Source organism: Larus michahellis, chromosome 4, assembly GCF_964199755.1.
Source record: "Larus michahellis chromosome 4, bLarMic1.1, whole genome shotgun sequence".
NCBI classification, from domain to species: Eukaryota; Metazoa; Chordata; class Aves; order Charadriiformes; family Laridae; genus Larus; species Larus michahellis.
The window spans coordinates 63,274,071-63,289,714 of record NC_133899.1 but is presented as its reverse complement, the minus strand read 5'-3'; the positions used below and the strand labels follow the sequence as shown (position 1 = coordinate 63,289,714).

Below are 15,644 nucleotides of genomic sequence, written 5' to 3'. Positions count from 1 at the left end.
TAGTTGCATTGCATAGATACAGTGGTCCATCATTTACTGATTTCATGGAGTTTTCCCCATTTGTCATTATTTCTCCAAACATATTTTAAACTCTTTTGCATAGATCAATTTTTCCTAATATATTTGCTGTTTGCCTTTTTACTGAAAGGAGACAAAAAGTGCACTTTTAAAAAAACATGGTGCATCCAAATTAGCACAGTTTGTGTTTTGTGAGGGATATTGTAGCGATGGGTTCTCTAAAACGTCATCTTCTATGCCTGAAGCTTATAATTAGAAAGGGGTGAGACTTCCTTAAGCTATGTAAAATACAGCTAAGCTAAACCGGACTCTCTTAGGCTTCCTTTAAACATAATGGAGAAGGAGAAGAGTTTCCAAAGAGTGATTCATCCCGTTTCTCCAATTTGGGCTTCTAACTGAGATGAATTAGTCCATACAGGTGCATCATTCTTTAGATAGCTAAAAGGGTGAGGAGAGTTAAATTCCACCCTCAGTCATTACTTTTTCCTTCTACTACGTAACTGTAGTTGTTTAAAGCTGCTCAGCCAAAGTTCAATTAGAGTTAACAACACACCTTAAGGAAATTCAGGAATTCTCCATTCATATCACTGATACAAAATAGTGGTGATGGACCTTCAGCCTTTCCACAGAAGAGGTAATTTCAGAGACTGAGAAAAACAGCCAATATAACATGCTTCTAGCAAATTACCGAGTGATCGTGTACACATACAAATTACAATGTCCAAGCAAAAGACTGTACTATTGTAGAGAGAGCAGAGATGTGTTCACTCAGGAAGACAGGTCGGCAAAGCAGGCAGCTAGACTGCTTTAACGTGTAATGGTATGACTAGTTTGTAGAATTTATGGTAAAGCTGTGATGGCTTGCATTATTGCATGTTTTCATCTGCCCTCCAGAAACAAAGAGCGTGGTTTAGATACTCATTTTAAGAATTCTAATATATTGAATGTCCAGTTGTGCCTGATTGGGGAGATGTGCTTCTAGGAACAAATTACTAATATGTATCCTTTAAGTTGTGGGTTTAATTTAAAATTCTCATATTTTCAAAAAGCATTACCGGGTTTGGCTTGGTTGGGTTGGTGTGTTGGTTTTTTTTTTTTTTTTTGCTAAGGGAAACCATTACCAAAATCTGATTTGCTGGGTGGCAAAACTGTTTTGAGACTGCTTTATTTTATTTTAACCTAACAAGTTACATCTTACAGTTTACTTTTCAGTATGCTTCTCTTAATACTTCTGATTTAAGTCATTTTAAGATCAACAATTCAGTGTTCTGAGAGAAGACTCAATGAGAAGTACTGCTGTCATTTTATAAAAGAGGCGATGACAAATTTATACCCCAATTCTTTCATTTTTTTGTCTTAATTCAAGAGTAAAATTTTCAGAGAAAGGCTGTAGAAGGGACTGGGAATGGACCTTCCAGATTTAAACTCTGTGTCCTGCTCTTTGTATCATTGTATCACCTTTATCTTCCATATTTTCCTTAGGCTCCTAAGGGAGAAAATTCATGTGCACAGGCACAGTACAACCATGGTCAGGTCTGGCATCTTTAGGGTTTGCCCCAAAGCAGTAGTAGTAATAACTTACATGCTAACAGGTTCCCCTCATTTCTTCAGGCTTTTCAGCAGAACTTAACTGAAGGCATTTAACCTGCGCAGTGTGAGACTTCAGGTAGCTGGGAAGCTCACGTGTCTTTGCTCGTAGGAACCTGAAAAGAGCATTACCGTACTTATCTGTGCAGTACCGAGTGCTAAACACTTGACATAAATGTCCTGACAAAAGGCTCTGCATTGTCCACGTGCTGGTTAGTACTGCACCGATAAATTATTCTTCAAGCATCCAACTTATTTTCTCTTTGTCTTGTATAAACTTGCTTACAGTTCCTTCTTATATTTCAGCAGATGGCACTATAACTTAATTTCCTTGTATGCTATCAATATCTGGACATTTAATTCAGCTTCACTGAATGTTTTTGTTTGTAAATTTTTAAACCTCAAGAATGTTAGAGATAATAAAAAAAAAATATCTGATTTGTTCATATTACTTTTCAAGGCCTTAATTTATCAAAATATCTGAGTTTTGGAATAGTGTAAAAATTAAGTTGATTTTGCCACCTATTAACAGGATGAAATGTTTCCCTTTTTGCAGTTCAGATCTAGTGCTCCCTAAAGGCAGAGAAGAGCCAGAATCCCAGACATCTTTTACATGCTTTACCCAAACCTTGTGGGGAAAAAAAGAGGCAAATAAATATTAATTGTTTACTTATGCAGATGGAGAATGCATCCAGTGTTTCAGAAACGAAAAGATTTGTCATGACAGTCAGTATGCATTATAAATTCGCCTTTATTTTTCCAGTTAAACCAATTAAGATGCCTTAAACTGCAAAAAGAAATCTATTTGTTAAACCTTACTTTTTATTGTGTATAAATACACAATATAAAGGGAGATGAGTTCATTATACCATACTTACACATCCAAAAGGTTACATTTTCTCAGTAAATACTGAATGAAAAAATAACATGGTTCAGAACATTCTAGTTTGATCGATTTTTGGTGAGAAAGAAGGTGGGAAGTGTTTGCAGCAGATTTCAGCGTTTACTATAGTTTAAAATATATGATGTAATCCTGGGGAATACAGTCTTGTTTTATCTTCCCTGTGTAAATCCCAAATTCGGGGCATCCAGGTCCCGTTGAAAGAAAGAGGCTTGCTTTCTGTGAGAGAAGAGAGAAGAAAGAGAAATCTGTGCTTTACCATATTGATCCTGTTTTCTCTTCTACCTGCGATCTTCTCCAGTGTAACGCTTTTATGTGTGGGTTCTTCAGTGGGTACTCTGAGCAGTTAAGGGTTGTCTGCCTCACAGAGTCGCTTTGACCAGCTCTGTACTTCATGGGTAACGTAGAGTGGATTTGATAGAAGAATACAATAACAACAAAGCAGGGTGTGGTATAAACATTAAAGAATTCCTTTTGTCAATTTAGATAACACTGCATGCAAGTGGAAGGTATGCGACAAAGAAGGAGGTGGCAAAACCTCTGGCATTGAAATCCCAGTGCATCTCACAAGATGGATTTCACATACAATAGACGCAATTAACTTCTCTTTCTCCCTCCAAGTTTTTCCAGCCTGAAACTTCTTAAAATGCAGTTGGGGCATGAGACTTGCTTTTTGAAAATTTTGCTGCTGTTAGATTGTGTTCTGTGTAGGTAGCCCAGTCTTTGATTTGGTACTTTAAAATCACCCAGTATTATTCTACAGCTATATGCTCCCTGGGGAAATTAAGATGGATTAGAGGTTTTGTGCATCTATGTTCCTTTGTTTTTCAGAATGTAATGATGTGTATAAATATAAAAATCCACTGCAGTTGGAAAATGAACTTCTTACAAGACAATTATGATCTCTACTTCATCAGCAATTTAAGATTTATTTTCACTAGATTAAGAAATTGTGTATTTTAGAAGAACCGTGCTGATTACAAAGCTATGGTAAAGGAGGTATAGTAGACTGTAAAGTAATGAAGATGTTTCTTTAACTATCTTATGATTTTTCATGCTATTTATATGTGAGACCAGTATTCATCAAAATACGTATTTTCCATTACTGGATTGGCTGTATCCTAACCTTGCAGTGCTCATCCTCTATTTAAAACTCAGGAAGAAGAGGAGACCAAAAAAAATACATAAATCTGTTGTTTTCTGAACTCTTCTATTAAAACTTGTATTCTTTCTCTTGCAGTGAAAACTCACATGCAGCAAGGATTAATTTCTGTTGCTGCTCGTACTGTGATAACACATCTAGTCAACCACTTAGGCCACTATCCTATGAGCGGAGGTCCTGCTATGCTAACCAGTCAAGTGTGTGAAAACAATGACAATCCATACAGCGAAAGCCCTGAACTTTCTCCTGAACTTTTTGAGAACCCAAACCTTCAGTTCTTTGTGTTAAACAATACTTCCCTGGTGTCTTGCATACAAATCCAAGCAGAAGACGACATGCCTGGGGGAGGACTGTCTGCTGGACTTGCGTCTGCTAATTCAAATGTTAGAATTATAGTGCGTGATCTGTCTGGCAAATACTCGTGGGATTCGGCCATTTTGTATGGCCCATCATCTTTGTGTGGATCTTCACAACAGACTTCTTTTGCACTTTCATTATCTCAGCAAGATAAACCAGAAGATGCTTTTTCATCCTTTGAGCACGTGGAGGATGTATCTGCAAGGGATGGAATTACACTCCAAGTAAAAAGGAAATTTAGAGACACTGTGCCAACATGGGATACCATTAGGGATGAAGAAGATGCCCTTGATGAGCTCCTGCAGTATTTAGGTGTTACAAGCCCTGAATGCTTACAGAGAACTGGTGTCTCACTCAACATTCCTGCTCCTCAACCAGTCTGCATCTCAGAGAAGCAGGAGAACGATGTCATCAATGCAATTCTGAAACAGCACACAGAAGAGAAGGAGTTTGTTGAAAAGCATTTCAGTGATTTAAATATGAGGGCTATGGAGCAGGATGAGCCAACCTCACAAAAGCCCCAGTCAGCATTTTACTACTGCAGATTACTTCTCAGTATATTGGGAATGAATTCTTGGGATAAAAGGTAAAAAGAAAAGACTCACAATTTATGAACTTTCTTTTAAGGAATTGTGCTATTCTTACCATGTAATAATAGTTGATCATAGAGTGGGTTAAGCCAAAAATACTCCAGGCCAGCCAACAAAAGAGGAGAGGGGATGTGCAACTAAGGGGAAAATGGCAGTTTTCTTTTGCGTTTCAACTTGTCATTTAGAGAGACAGAAAGGAGGAACCGGTTGCCTTTATTGCTATTTATATTTTTTCCTTAGAACAGTGTTGGAAGGCGAATTGAAGGAGTGATATCTTTTCTAATAAGCCTTTCAACAACTGTACTACGGGGTACTACCATGGGTAAAGAAGGCATCTTTATTTTTTTTGCTTTCTTTGCTTCCTGTGGATGTTCCTGCAAAAATCATTACCTTTCTGTGCCGGAGTGAGACTCCGCAAGTGTTGTATTCTCAGCTATTGTGTTGCTGGACACTGTCCTGGCTGCTTTGCCTGCGAAGAGCATGCTTGCATGCAGCCTCAAAGCATTGCATCTGTGTTAGCTAATGAGAAAGATGTGTTCCCTACTATTTATTTCAGCATTGGCAATGTTTGGGTATTGTTTGGGTATTGTTTAGAATAACAGGAAACAAACCAGATTCAGTTACCAAAGTAATGTCTGTGTTGACATTATTATTTTTGTGGAGATGTAGTTAGGTGTATGTCTGCATATACATGTGGGTATGTACAACTATTAACATCCTAACATTTAAGGGTCCTTCTGAAATCTGCTTTTGCCATAGCTGTCAAATTCCGTATTAGAGGCATTGAAATATTTTCTTACTGTGAAGGGAAATGGATATTCTGTAAAACAAAAATAATATGTGTTACTGGAATTGGACAAAATTTTGGTGTTATAACCCTTCTTATTTAGGTCTTTAATTCCTCAAGGCAGTCTGGTTTTGAACAGTACTGCTCTTAAACTCATTCCACTGTGTTTTGTGGGAAACATCTTAAGCGCAGTTTAAAAGAAATGAAAAGTGCCTTTCTTGCTCTAACATATTGTTTTGCTTTTTCTTTAAATTGTTACAGCTGGGTGGTTGACTAGTGAGCTGTGTTCTGCTCCCTTCCGCAATTCAGAATAGCACAAGCTCCGTGTTGAATGCACTAACTCCCTAGGACAGTAGATTATGGGAGTGTCTTTTGTCACTAAGCATATATATTATGGCCTAGTAAAGTGCGCAGCTTATATATGCGTTAAAGGGAGTTCTGTCTGTTCTTCTGTAGAGAAGAGATTGATCGCAGTTGGATCTAATAGTTTGACAGAAAGAAAGTGGAAAGAAATAAAGGTTGTACTCAGGGCTATAACAGATATAGATTTCCTGGAGTAAAAAAAATTGCTGGTATATTTTTTAAAGATATCTTAATGTTTTATATAAGAAAGGACTATTGAAAAGGCAAAAGCATTTGTTAACTGTTCTTGAACGGACCTGGAAATGTTCTTGCACCATTCTTGTACTGTTCTGTGTCCATCAGTGAACAGGTGATAAGAGTTACAAATTTCTCTGTTTAGAAGGAGCTTTCATCTCCTGAAGAAAAATGAGAAATTACTTCGAGAACTCAGAAACTTGGACTCAAGACAATGGTAAATTCTTTTAATGTCCGCCTGCTTATTTGTTTTAAGTTTGCTTGTACTTTAATGGCACCAATTGTGTAGATGTGAGTGTTGAACTAATTTTTTAAAGTTTTGTAAATCATTCATGTACTTTGCACCGTATTGTAGTTATTGGTGTTATATTGAAGTTACATTGCTGTTATTTGTAGAGTGAAACTCTCCAAGTAGAATATCATGAGATAGAACAACCTTCAAAATAACTTAAAATTATGAACATTTGTATTCATAACATGGAATAGTTTTAAAACTTTGATATATCAAAGTCTCCACATTTTAAGCTTCGGCTAATGGTTTAGCTGTTTTCCAACGCTGTTAGTATTTGAAGACATGGGATTGTAGTTGGAGCTGTAGCACAGAATTAAAAACTTTGAATTGTTTTTGTAGAAGTTGAAATAAAATCCAGTGGAGGTTTTAGGAGTGTGAGAAACCTCCTTCAGTTGCTCCAGTGTCTCACAGCAAGCTATGAGCAGAAGGTGTTGCTATAGTACTTAAAGATTCATCATTCATCTGTATAAAATGTACTTGCCACAGCATTCACAAGGCACTGTTGTTAATGGACTGTGCAGTGTCGATAATGCCTGTGTTACAAGTTTTGCTCATTTCAGAAGCCCAGCTAATTCCATTAGCAATTGGTACTGACAGCACCATCCTACATCTTAGAAGTGATGAAAGCGGTAAATGATGTTCATATACAGCAAAACTTTAGGCTCTGCAGAAGACCAGACTAGAAAAGAGAGAATGGGAATGTGGAAATATAGAAGGTCTTCAAAAAGAAGCCATATAGTTGTACATTACTTCGACTGTCTTTTTTCGATGTTTTAAAAACCATGCTCTGTGTGTACTGTTCGCACATTTTGGTTTTGTATTAGTAAAGGCACTTCAATGCAGTGACCACCCTCTGTTTTACAGCCGAGAGACACACAAGATCGCAGTGTTTTATGTTGCTGAGGGACAGGAAGATAAACACTCCATTCTTACTAATACTGGAGGAAGTCAAGCCTATGAGGATTTTGTAGCCGGTCTTGGCTGGGAGGTATTTATTAAAACTTTTTTTTATCCTAAGTTTGTTTACAGAGAAAATTACAGATCCCTTTAGATGTTCTAAGTCTTTGTCTCTTTAGCATTACTTACAAGTACTGAAATACACTGTTTTGCAAGTAGGATTTAGAGAATAATTCTAGTTTTAATTTCATTATCAATACCAGCTATTTAATTTTAAGCTCTTTCAATTTAAGAAAGTTTGCGCAGTCAGAGATGATTCTTTAGTGTGCAGTCCTGTACTCAGCTTTCATGGACTGATTAGGAGGCATCTTGATTTGCCTGTAGGCCTATAAAGTGCTAAATCTATTGAAATTTGAGATTTGCTCAAATTTGGGAATCCAAAAAATAGGAACGTGAGCTTCTTTCTTCCTCCCTTCTTCCCACCTTCCCCTGCAGGCATGTAGCCGTTGACACACTCCACTCCATGTCTCTTTGAGCAGTCAGAAATACTGTGATGTACCCTGTCATCTACATGGACCTGCAACTCTTTAGTCACTAGTTAGATACTGTTATGAGGATTTCCTCTTTTGCATCCTTTCTTTCTGCTGCACAGGATTAACTTCCGTTGTGAAGTTCAGCTTGGCACTGTTGCACAGAAGTACAGGAATCACTCCTGCTCCTGACTGGCTGCATGTTTATTTCCCATGTTCCTGATTCTTCATGAGAAAAAAAAAAACAAACCAAACCACATTAGTGTCTTCAGATATCCTTCTTTAGTGGGTTAATTCTCTTAGCCTTTATTAGCTAGGTTAAAGAATTGCTAATTTGCATTAATATTCCATGATGAGACATCTAATATTTTAACTTCTTAACATTAAATTCTGGATCCTTTATTAACATAAAAGCAAATATATCCCACCTGAGATATAGTTTTATTTAGGTACTGCTGAAAAAGTGAAATAGCACATTAAGCATCCTTATTTATTTCAGTGTCAAACTATTTCCCGTAGAACTAAGACTTACAAACTTATTTATGAATTATCAGTTAGTCTCCTGTGATTTTTTTTTTTTCATATTCACAGAATGAAAATTTATCAGGAAAAGATATGGAAGGTAACAAGACAAAACTGTCTTGCTACCATGCAGGGTTTCTTCAGAGCTCAGGTCAGGGCTGATGATCACAGCATTTTAAAAAATTCAAAAAGCACAAGGAAATTACTCCAGTCAACTGATCAGGGAGTAGTGCACTAAATTTTCATTTGCACAACCTCTCCCTTTCTCTGACCTCGTCTTCCTGGTGGTGACCTTGGAGTACAGAGTGCCACTGCTCTGCAGTTGCTTATTGTCAGTCTAGGCAGCAAATCTGAGCTCTTTTAGATAAGTATAACTGTACTGCTGTGAGAAGAGCCTTCACTTTTAAAAATTCAGTCAAAAGTACATTTTTTAAAAATTCTATGTAAAAAATGTATTTATCACCTGATAATTTTTTTTTTCCTCCTAATGCTTCCTGGGCTTTACTTGTAGGTAAATCTCACAAACCATTGTGGCTTTATGGGAGGACTGCAAAAAAACAAAAGTACTGGTTTGACCACTCCGTATTTTGCTACCTCGACAGTAGAAGTAATGTTCCATGTGTCAACAAGAATGCCTTCTGATTCAGATGACTCTTTAACAAAAAAGGTAGGTGTTTCTGAATAACAGATTTTCTTTCGGTAATAAATCCAGAGAAATTAGAGTAAAAGAAAACCAGGTAACTTTTTCTAACAAAAAAAAAATATCATAATACCTTTACCTGCTAATAGTTGGTATTTTACTGAGATACGTTAAGCCATATAAATTATTCTCTACCAATTTCTAATTTTGCCATAGTGGTGATTTTTGCCATCATTGCAAATGTTGGCAAGATCACCTGTATAGTGGTGAAAAATGAAGGGAGGTAATGTTTTGTGTAGAAAAAGCATTACATCTGAATGATGTTTTAATACTTTGAGACTTTAAATGACAATTAAAAAATGTCAAAAAATGACATTATTAATAAATATGTGGTGAGTACTTACTAGGATGAGTTTTTATTCGCTGAAGAGTCATGTGCTGTCTCTTAACATAATTGTCCCTTCCCAAAAAAAGTTAAAAATATTAAGAATTCAACAATGTTTATTGTATATGAGGTGTTTTGTCTTGGAGAAGGCAGAAATGCTCAACAGTGATATGATCTCTTATAGCCACATTAAGAAAAAAATATTTTTCTGTATTGGTATTTTTTTCTTTAGAATTTAATAAATTTCACGTTAGTGATAATAAGTTACAGTCTCAAACATGTGTCCTATTATGAATGAACAATTGGCTATCATTAGACTGTCCCCTGTCCTGCGTACATACATCTTCAGATGTGCTAATCCATTCAGCAGACACATTAATGAGCACTGGTTGAAGTGTAATATTGGAGGAACTGAAGCTGGTTGACCTCAGCATGGAGTTTAATACTTGTAATTAAATTAGACAGTAGACAGTTAGTAAAGAGAGAAATAGCCATGCCTCTGGCAAGCTTCAATTATTAATGACTTTTTTGTTCTTTGTGTTCAACTTGAAGAAAAAAATGTTATTGTTATTATTATAGACTGACTATGAGCTCTAACTTCTCACCGTCACATCTTAGGTTGGTTTCTTTGGTGGTTTTTGTTTTTAAATTAAAAAAAAAACATTTCTTGTATGCCTATGGTGCTGGGTCCTTTCTGTTCTTTATTTCCTGAAGTAGAGACAGGGTAATACTTAGGTTGTTAAATGATTTATAAAAGTTGTTTAATAGCCAAAATAACTAATTTTAAAATAAGATTGTTGCTATTGTTCTAGTATAGAACAGTGTGTGTATATTTTTTTCCTAAGTTGACCGGTTTCTGTATTTTTTAAACAGAAACTTAGTTTTCTAAAACACAGCTTGTAATTATCCTTACAGTGTTTCTTTAAAATCTGAGTTAGAGCATTAAAAAGTGTTGACAAGGGGGAAGATAGGTCACAGTGAAAATTAATTAATAATGATTTGCAAATGCTGTGGACTTCAGCAGAACAGGATTCAGGAGCACCCTGAAACTACATATAGCTGTTCCTGCCAGGCAAGGCTCAGTGCTGGTCCAATCCTCCTGTGATTTTAGCTTGTGAAAATAGTGTCAGCTGGACTTTTTAAAAACTCCAGCTTGCCCCAGGCCTATTTCTTTCCTCCTTTACCCAAAATTTCACTCTTTAGTAGTTTGGAATATTCGAGGTCTGTATGGATATGTAGAGTGTATCAAAAGATTGGTATTGTATTTGCAGCTCAGCTACTGACAGGCTGTTTATTCAAGCTGCTTTATTTCTCTGTGGCTTTCTTTCCTGTTCTTCCTTGGTGTGTGGTTTTTGTTCTTCTTTTTAAGCCCAGTTTTCTGATGAATGGAGGCTTGTGAGTCTGCCTTTATGTCTCTTCTCCCTTCCCTAACAACTTTTGGCCCATTTCAATCAAATTTATTAGAGATATGTTTCAAAGGTGTTAATTTCATGTATGTTTCATGAAGGTAGGCTAAGTAAAGGAGATAGCATGAGAGACTCTTAGTGCTCCTACTCAGCAGGTAAAGACTGCATGGAAAGAAGCATTAGATATCAAGGAACCAGCAGCAGAGAGAGATGCTACGAAAGTCGTCCCAAACTTGAGAAAAGCATCAACTGAAGTTTACATCTTGGGAGAAATGAGCAAGTGGTATCAGGAGACATGAGTAGGAAAACAGGCTGAATTCTTTTCCTAGTTCTGCAACTCCTTGTGCTGCTTAGACTGAACACATCAGCAGAAGGAACGCGTTTTATGAGATGCTGTCCTGCTCACACACATTATAGGGGAACCTCAAAATCATTTGAAAGCTGTGTGTGTGCTAACAATTGCCATTGCTATGAGTGCGTGTACTGTTCATGACCTCCAGAGAAACTTGAGTTTTGAGCTTCTGTACAGGTCTTTCATGTGCTTTCTTTGTCTATTTCATTCAGTGGGAGAAAAACAAGCAAACTTGCAGTAGTTGGCTTAGAACTGCTGCTGTTTTTTATATTGTAAATGTGCCTAGAGGTGCATGATAGGTTCATCTTATAAATGGAAATTAAATTAAATTAAAACAAAACTTCTTCCTGCCAGTCCAACCATTGCAAAATCAAGATTCTGCTGTTTCAGAGGCTAAGCCAATTTTAAACTTACTTTCCATCAGTGTTACAGAGTAGTAAATAAAACTTTTAAGTGACTTAGATACCTCTGAAGCATTTGTTTCTGAAGACATGAAAAAGAGCAAAAAAAGACATGAATTTAGGGAGAACAGATGGAAATCCTCTGAATGTGTAAAGGAACTTAACATTGAAATGCACATATAAAATAGGTATTTAATTTGCAAATAGTAAATTAAAGATTTAACGCTGATAATACAGTCCATTTTGTTTTTCTTAGAATTAAAGGTTTGAATAAAAAGTATTTACAGTACCTGTACAAGAACAAATATGCAAAGAAAATATCATGACTAAATGAAACTGAAGACTCTCAGTCCACAGAGTGAGAAAGCTCGCATATGTGTCTCTACAGCTTATCATCTGACTAGCTCCTCCTTCCTTAGCCTGATAAAGGAGTGAAGGCATAGTAGGGGAGAATATTATACACTAGATATGTAAATAAAAAGTAGTAATGTTATTAATGATTGGGATACTAATTCACCGTGGGCTTTGGGTGTATTACATATTCTAGGATATGTGTGACATCGTCCTGACCACATTAAAGATTTATAGCTAGTTTGGTTTTTTTTTTATTGTGGTATTAGCACGTATTGGGAACTTGAAGGTTTATAGATGTAAATTATTAATAGAATTTTGGGGGGGAGTTACAATTAAGTACACACGTTGCTTAAAAAAACCACGACCAAACACAGCATAGTTGTTGGAACAAAGTTTTGGGAAAAATTCAGCTAGAGGGTACATACACTGTAGACAGCAATGCTGCTCACATTTAATGGGCAAAAGTAATGCAGTAAGCCGTTGTTTCAGATGTTTCTGCTCCTTCTGTTCTTTTTATAATAAACATTTTCCTTTTTGAAGAAGAAAAAAGTTGAGGCTAGCTGTTGTATCATAAGAAAACATAATAGCCTTTTTTTCTCCCTCCTTTAGGTAAGTGGGTATTAGAAATTACAGTAATTTTGGCAAGAGTTCAAGGGTTAATGCAACAGATAAATAAAAGGAATTTTCTGTAAATTGAGCCCTGCATTATTTCACTTGTCTTGCCTTTCCAAACCTAACTCATTTAATTTTAAAAAGTAAATACTTAAATTCTTCCTGACAGTGTGCTTTGCTTTTACTATCGTTTATTACTTCAATTATACTTGGTATCACTTAGAACAATCTGCCATTTGGAAATTTCAGTATAGCCTGCAGCTTAGTATTAAGTCTGGCTGCTATTGTAACATGTACAGCATATGACACTAATGTATCAAAATTAGATTTGATCATCCCTCCTGGTTATATTTATTTCACGTTTCTTTTGTATTCAGTTAACATAAATGTATTAGGAGAGCTGACACATGATGATGGCTATAGAGTAAGAATATTTTAAAGTATTTTGAGTTAAATTTGAAATTTCAGGTAACCTAGCAGTAGGTCATTTTTATATATTTGTTTTAATGGAGTAGAGTTTCAAAGCAAGCCTAAAAAAATCTGTTTGTCTCTGACATCTCCTCAGGGCTGTCTTCCCGACAGCTCAGGTTCAAAATGGCTAAAACAGAGCTCTTAATCTCTTTCTCATTGCCACCTTTCTGGATCACCACGGATAACATGGCCATTGTGCCTGTCACTTGTGCCCGTAGCCTGAAATCATCTTTAATTTGGTCCACTTTCTGGATCCTTACATTCGGTCTGTGCTTAAGACTCTGTTGTTTTTTCCACGTAACATTTCTTACAACATAGCTTTTCCATACACACAGTTAAAATTTATCCACTGTATCCTAAACTGTTGTTTTTATTGCTAAACCTTCCTGTCTCTGTCCTTCATTCTTGAAGAATGCTGCTATAAAAGACATATTTCTAATCTTTAACACCTTTTGCTCAAATAATAAATACTCTAGAGCAGTTTGATCTGCCTTTATGCAGTATTTAGCATTTTAGAATATTGGTGTGTAAGCCATAGTTACAGGTGTTTCAGCTATAGTGTATTAACAGTTACTTGAAGTATAATATTATTTTAGAGATTTTTATTACTTATATTATTGCTGTGCCTTACGTCTCTAATAAGGATTTGCACTTCGTTTTGCTTACTGTGATTTATGCACATAAAAAGTTGTAAATTTAGGAAGACAAGGTCAGGAAATGAGTGTGAAGATGTAGTTGACTTACACAACTGGTTCTGAGTTTTGACTAACCATTAACACAGATTTCAGTCTTGGTACCTGTACATTCTGTGTACACCAACCTGATTCTGTTAGGTAACATTGGGACCACATCTTCTTCTTGGGAACACATGTTGATGCCCGTTCTTTAGGTTTCAGTGAGCAGAGGTGGTTGTAGCTCAGTATCTTTGTACCACTTGTGTTCCAGGATGCTGAATTCTGGGATGCTTCCAATTCAATACAAAGTCATAAAGAATCCAGATTAAAGTTGAAAGAGGGCAGGCGCTGACTCTCCTGTGGTGTAACAATAACAGTGAATGATGGATTCTCCAAACATTTGCTGTGCTTGCAGGAGAGCTTTGTTGTGGACCACTGCTCAGTTTCAAGGCCCTTTAATAGGGAACTGAAAAATGAAGAAGAAAAAATGAAATTCTTCTTCCTAAAAAGTTTATGCAAAACCTAGCAGACCTTGGAAAGCTTTTCAAGACAATTTCGGATATTGGATCTCTTCCAGGAATCAAGTGTTATTGATGAGTCAAATTACCACCATTCAAACGTTCTCATAACCTTTGCTTGCTGACCAAGGATCTCCTTCTTTCAGAGGAGATCTGAAAGAAGCAATAGGAAGCACTAGGTTAGTGTCGGAGCTTCTTCTGATCTACTCTTGAAAAAGGAACAGAATAACTTATCTAGAATTTAATTCTTCTCCAAACATAAAGATGAAATCAGCAACACTCAATCTTGATGACTTGTATATTATTTTTGTCAGTCTTCTACCTCCTATAATGGAAACAAGACATTGGCCGTAGTTTTGATCTTGAGTATTTTACATCTTGTTATAAACCATCATTCATGGTTTATACCATCATTCACCTACTTGCACCATCTGATTTTGACTCTCAATCCATTATATGTCAGAGGTGCCATTCTACACTTTACTCAAACTGGATCTTTGTTAAATCATTCTTGGTAGTAATAATGAGGTGAAACACACCTGACAGGACTTGGAACTCATTGGAATATTCTGATTCATTTTGCTTTTCCTCTGAAAAAATTAGTGCTTTTAGCCTGAAATGTATCCTCACACCTCTGTGCGGGTACAAAGCAAACTTAGAAAGTGGAGAGAAAAGTCACTAATAGCTTCAGTATGCTTGGCGTCCAAAAATACGTGTCGTTTGTCAGTAGTCCTCCTTCTGAAATAACCACACGATATACTTTTATCACACCGAAGTCTATGTCAGTCTGATGTGAAAGTATGCATCACTAGCGATGCTCTCTCTGAGTAGCTTTCACAGAAGTGCTAGAACCTGTGTAACAGGTACACAGGGGCAACCTTTGATAAATGAAATTCAGAGGCAGTGATGCCCTCACGAAGCTGTACTTTCTTTGTTTTGGATTTTAAAGCCTTTTATTTGACATGTACACTGTCACCGTCCCTTGTTTCTAACAGTGTACGAGATTGTTGTCTTTGAGGCCAAAGATAGTAAGTAAAGGAGGGCTAATTCTCGTAGAAAGTAGTTCACTATTGCTGAATGAGGAATGGTGCAGCGCAGTGATGGGCGTATTGGTCCTAGTTCTTCTTTTTGGCAGTCAGTTCAGTGAGTTCAGTTCAGTCGGTGCACCAGATGGCCACCCCTCAATCTGGGATCATGTAATTTTTTCATGTTCCACAAAATTTCATATCTAAACTGATTTGCCTCTTGCTTTCTCCTTGGTTAGGCAGCCTCATCCCTCCTGAGCCTTTCACTTGCTTCTAAGCGCAGGCCCATCAGTCCCTCAAGCCCTTCCGTTGCCGTATTTCAACACATAGTTTGACTGTCACTTCACCTAGGAAGGTAGGAGAGATTCAGGCCTTCAGAACAATTCCACAGTTCTTTTGTGACATTTTTGTCACTGCCAAGTGTCATCCAAGGTTCTTGCAGCTGGTGTTTGCGTGTTGCACATCAGTCATTCAGGTTACTGCCTGGTTTTGTTCTTATCTAGTCAAATAAAACTCAGCATGGTGAATGTTGTTGTAACCAATTCTTTTGTTGGGCTGGGTTTGCT

At 36.7% G+C, this 15,644-nt stretch overlaps 1 protein-coding gene across 15 annotated transcripts in view; it reads left to right on the top strand.

Moving 5' to 3' along the window:
- The window catches only part of RALGAPA1 (Ral GTPase activating protein catalytic subunit alpha 1), a 134,789-nt gene that overhangs the window by 83,421 nt on the left and 35,724 nt on the right, over positions 1-15,644 (top strand). For all 15 annotated transcript variants that reach the window (XR_012586749.1, XM_074585179.1, XM_074585178.1 and 12 more), the window contains 4 exons: positions 3,747-4,611; positions 6,145-6,216; positions 7,156-7,279; positions 8,752-8,907. Coding sequence is in view for 14 of the 15 variants with exons in the window: in XM_074585179.1 (XP_074441280.1) it covers positions 3,747-4,611; positions 6,145-6,216; positions 7,156-7,279; positions 8,752-8,907 (1,217 nt within the window). In the remaining variant the exon portion in view is untranslated. The remainder of the gene's footprint in view (positions 1-3,746; positions 4,612-6,144; positions 6,217-7,155; positions 7,280-8,751; positions 8,908-15,644) is intronic.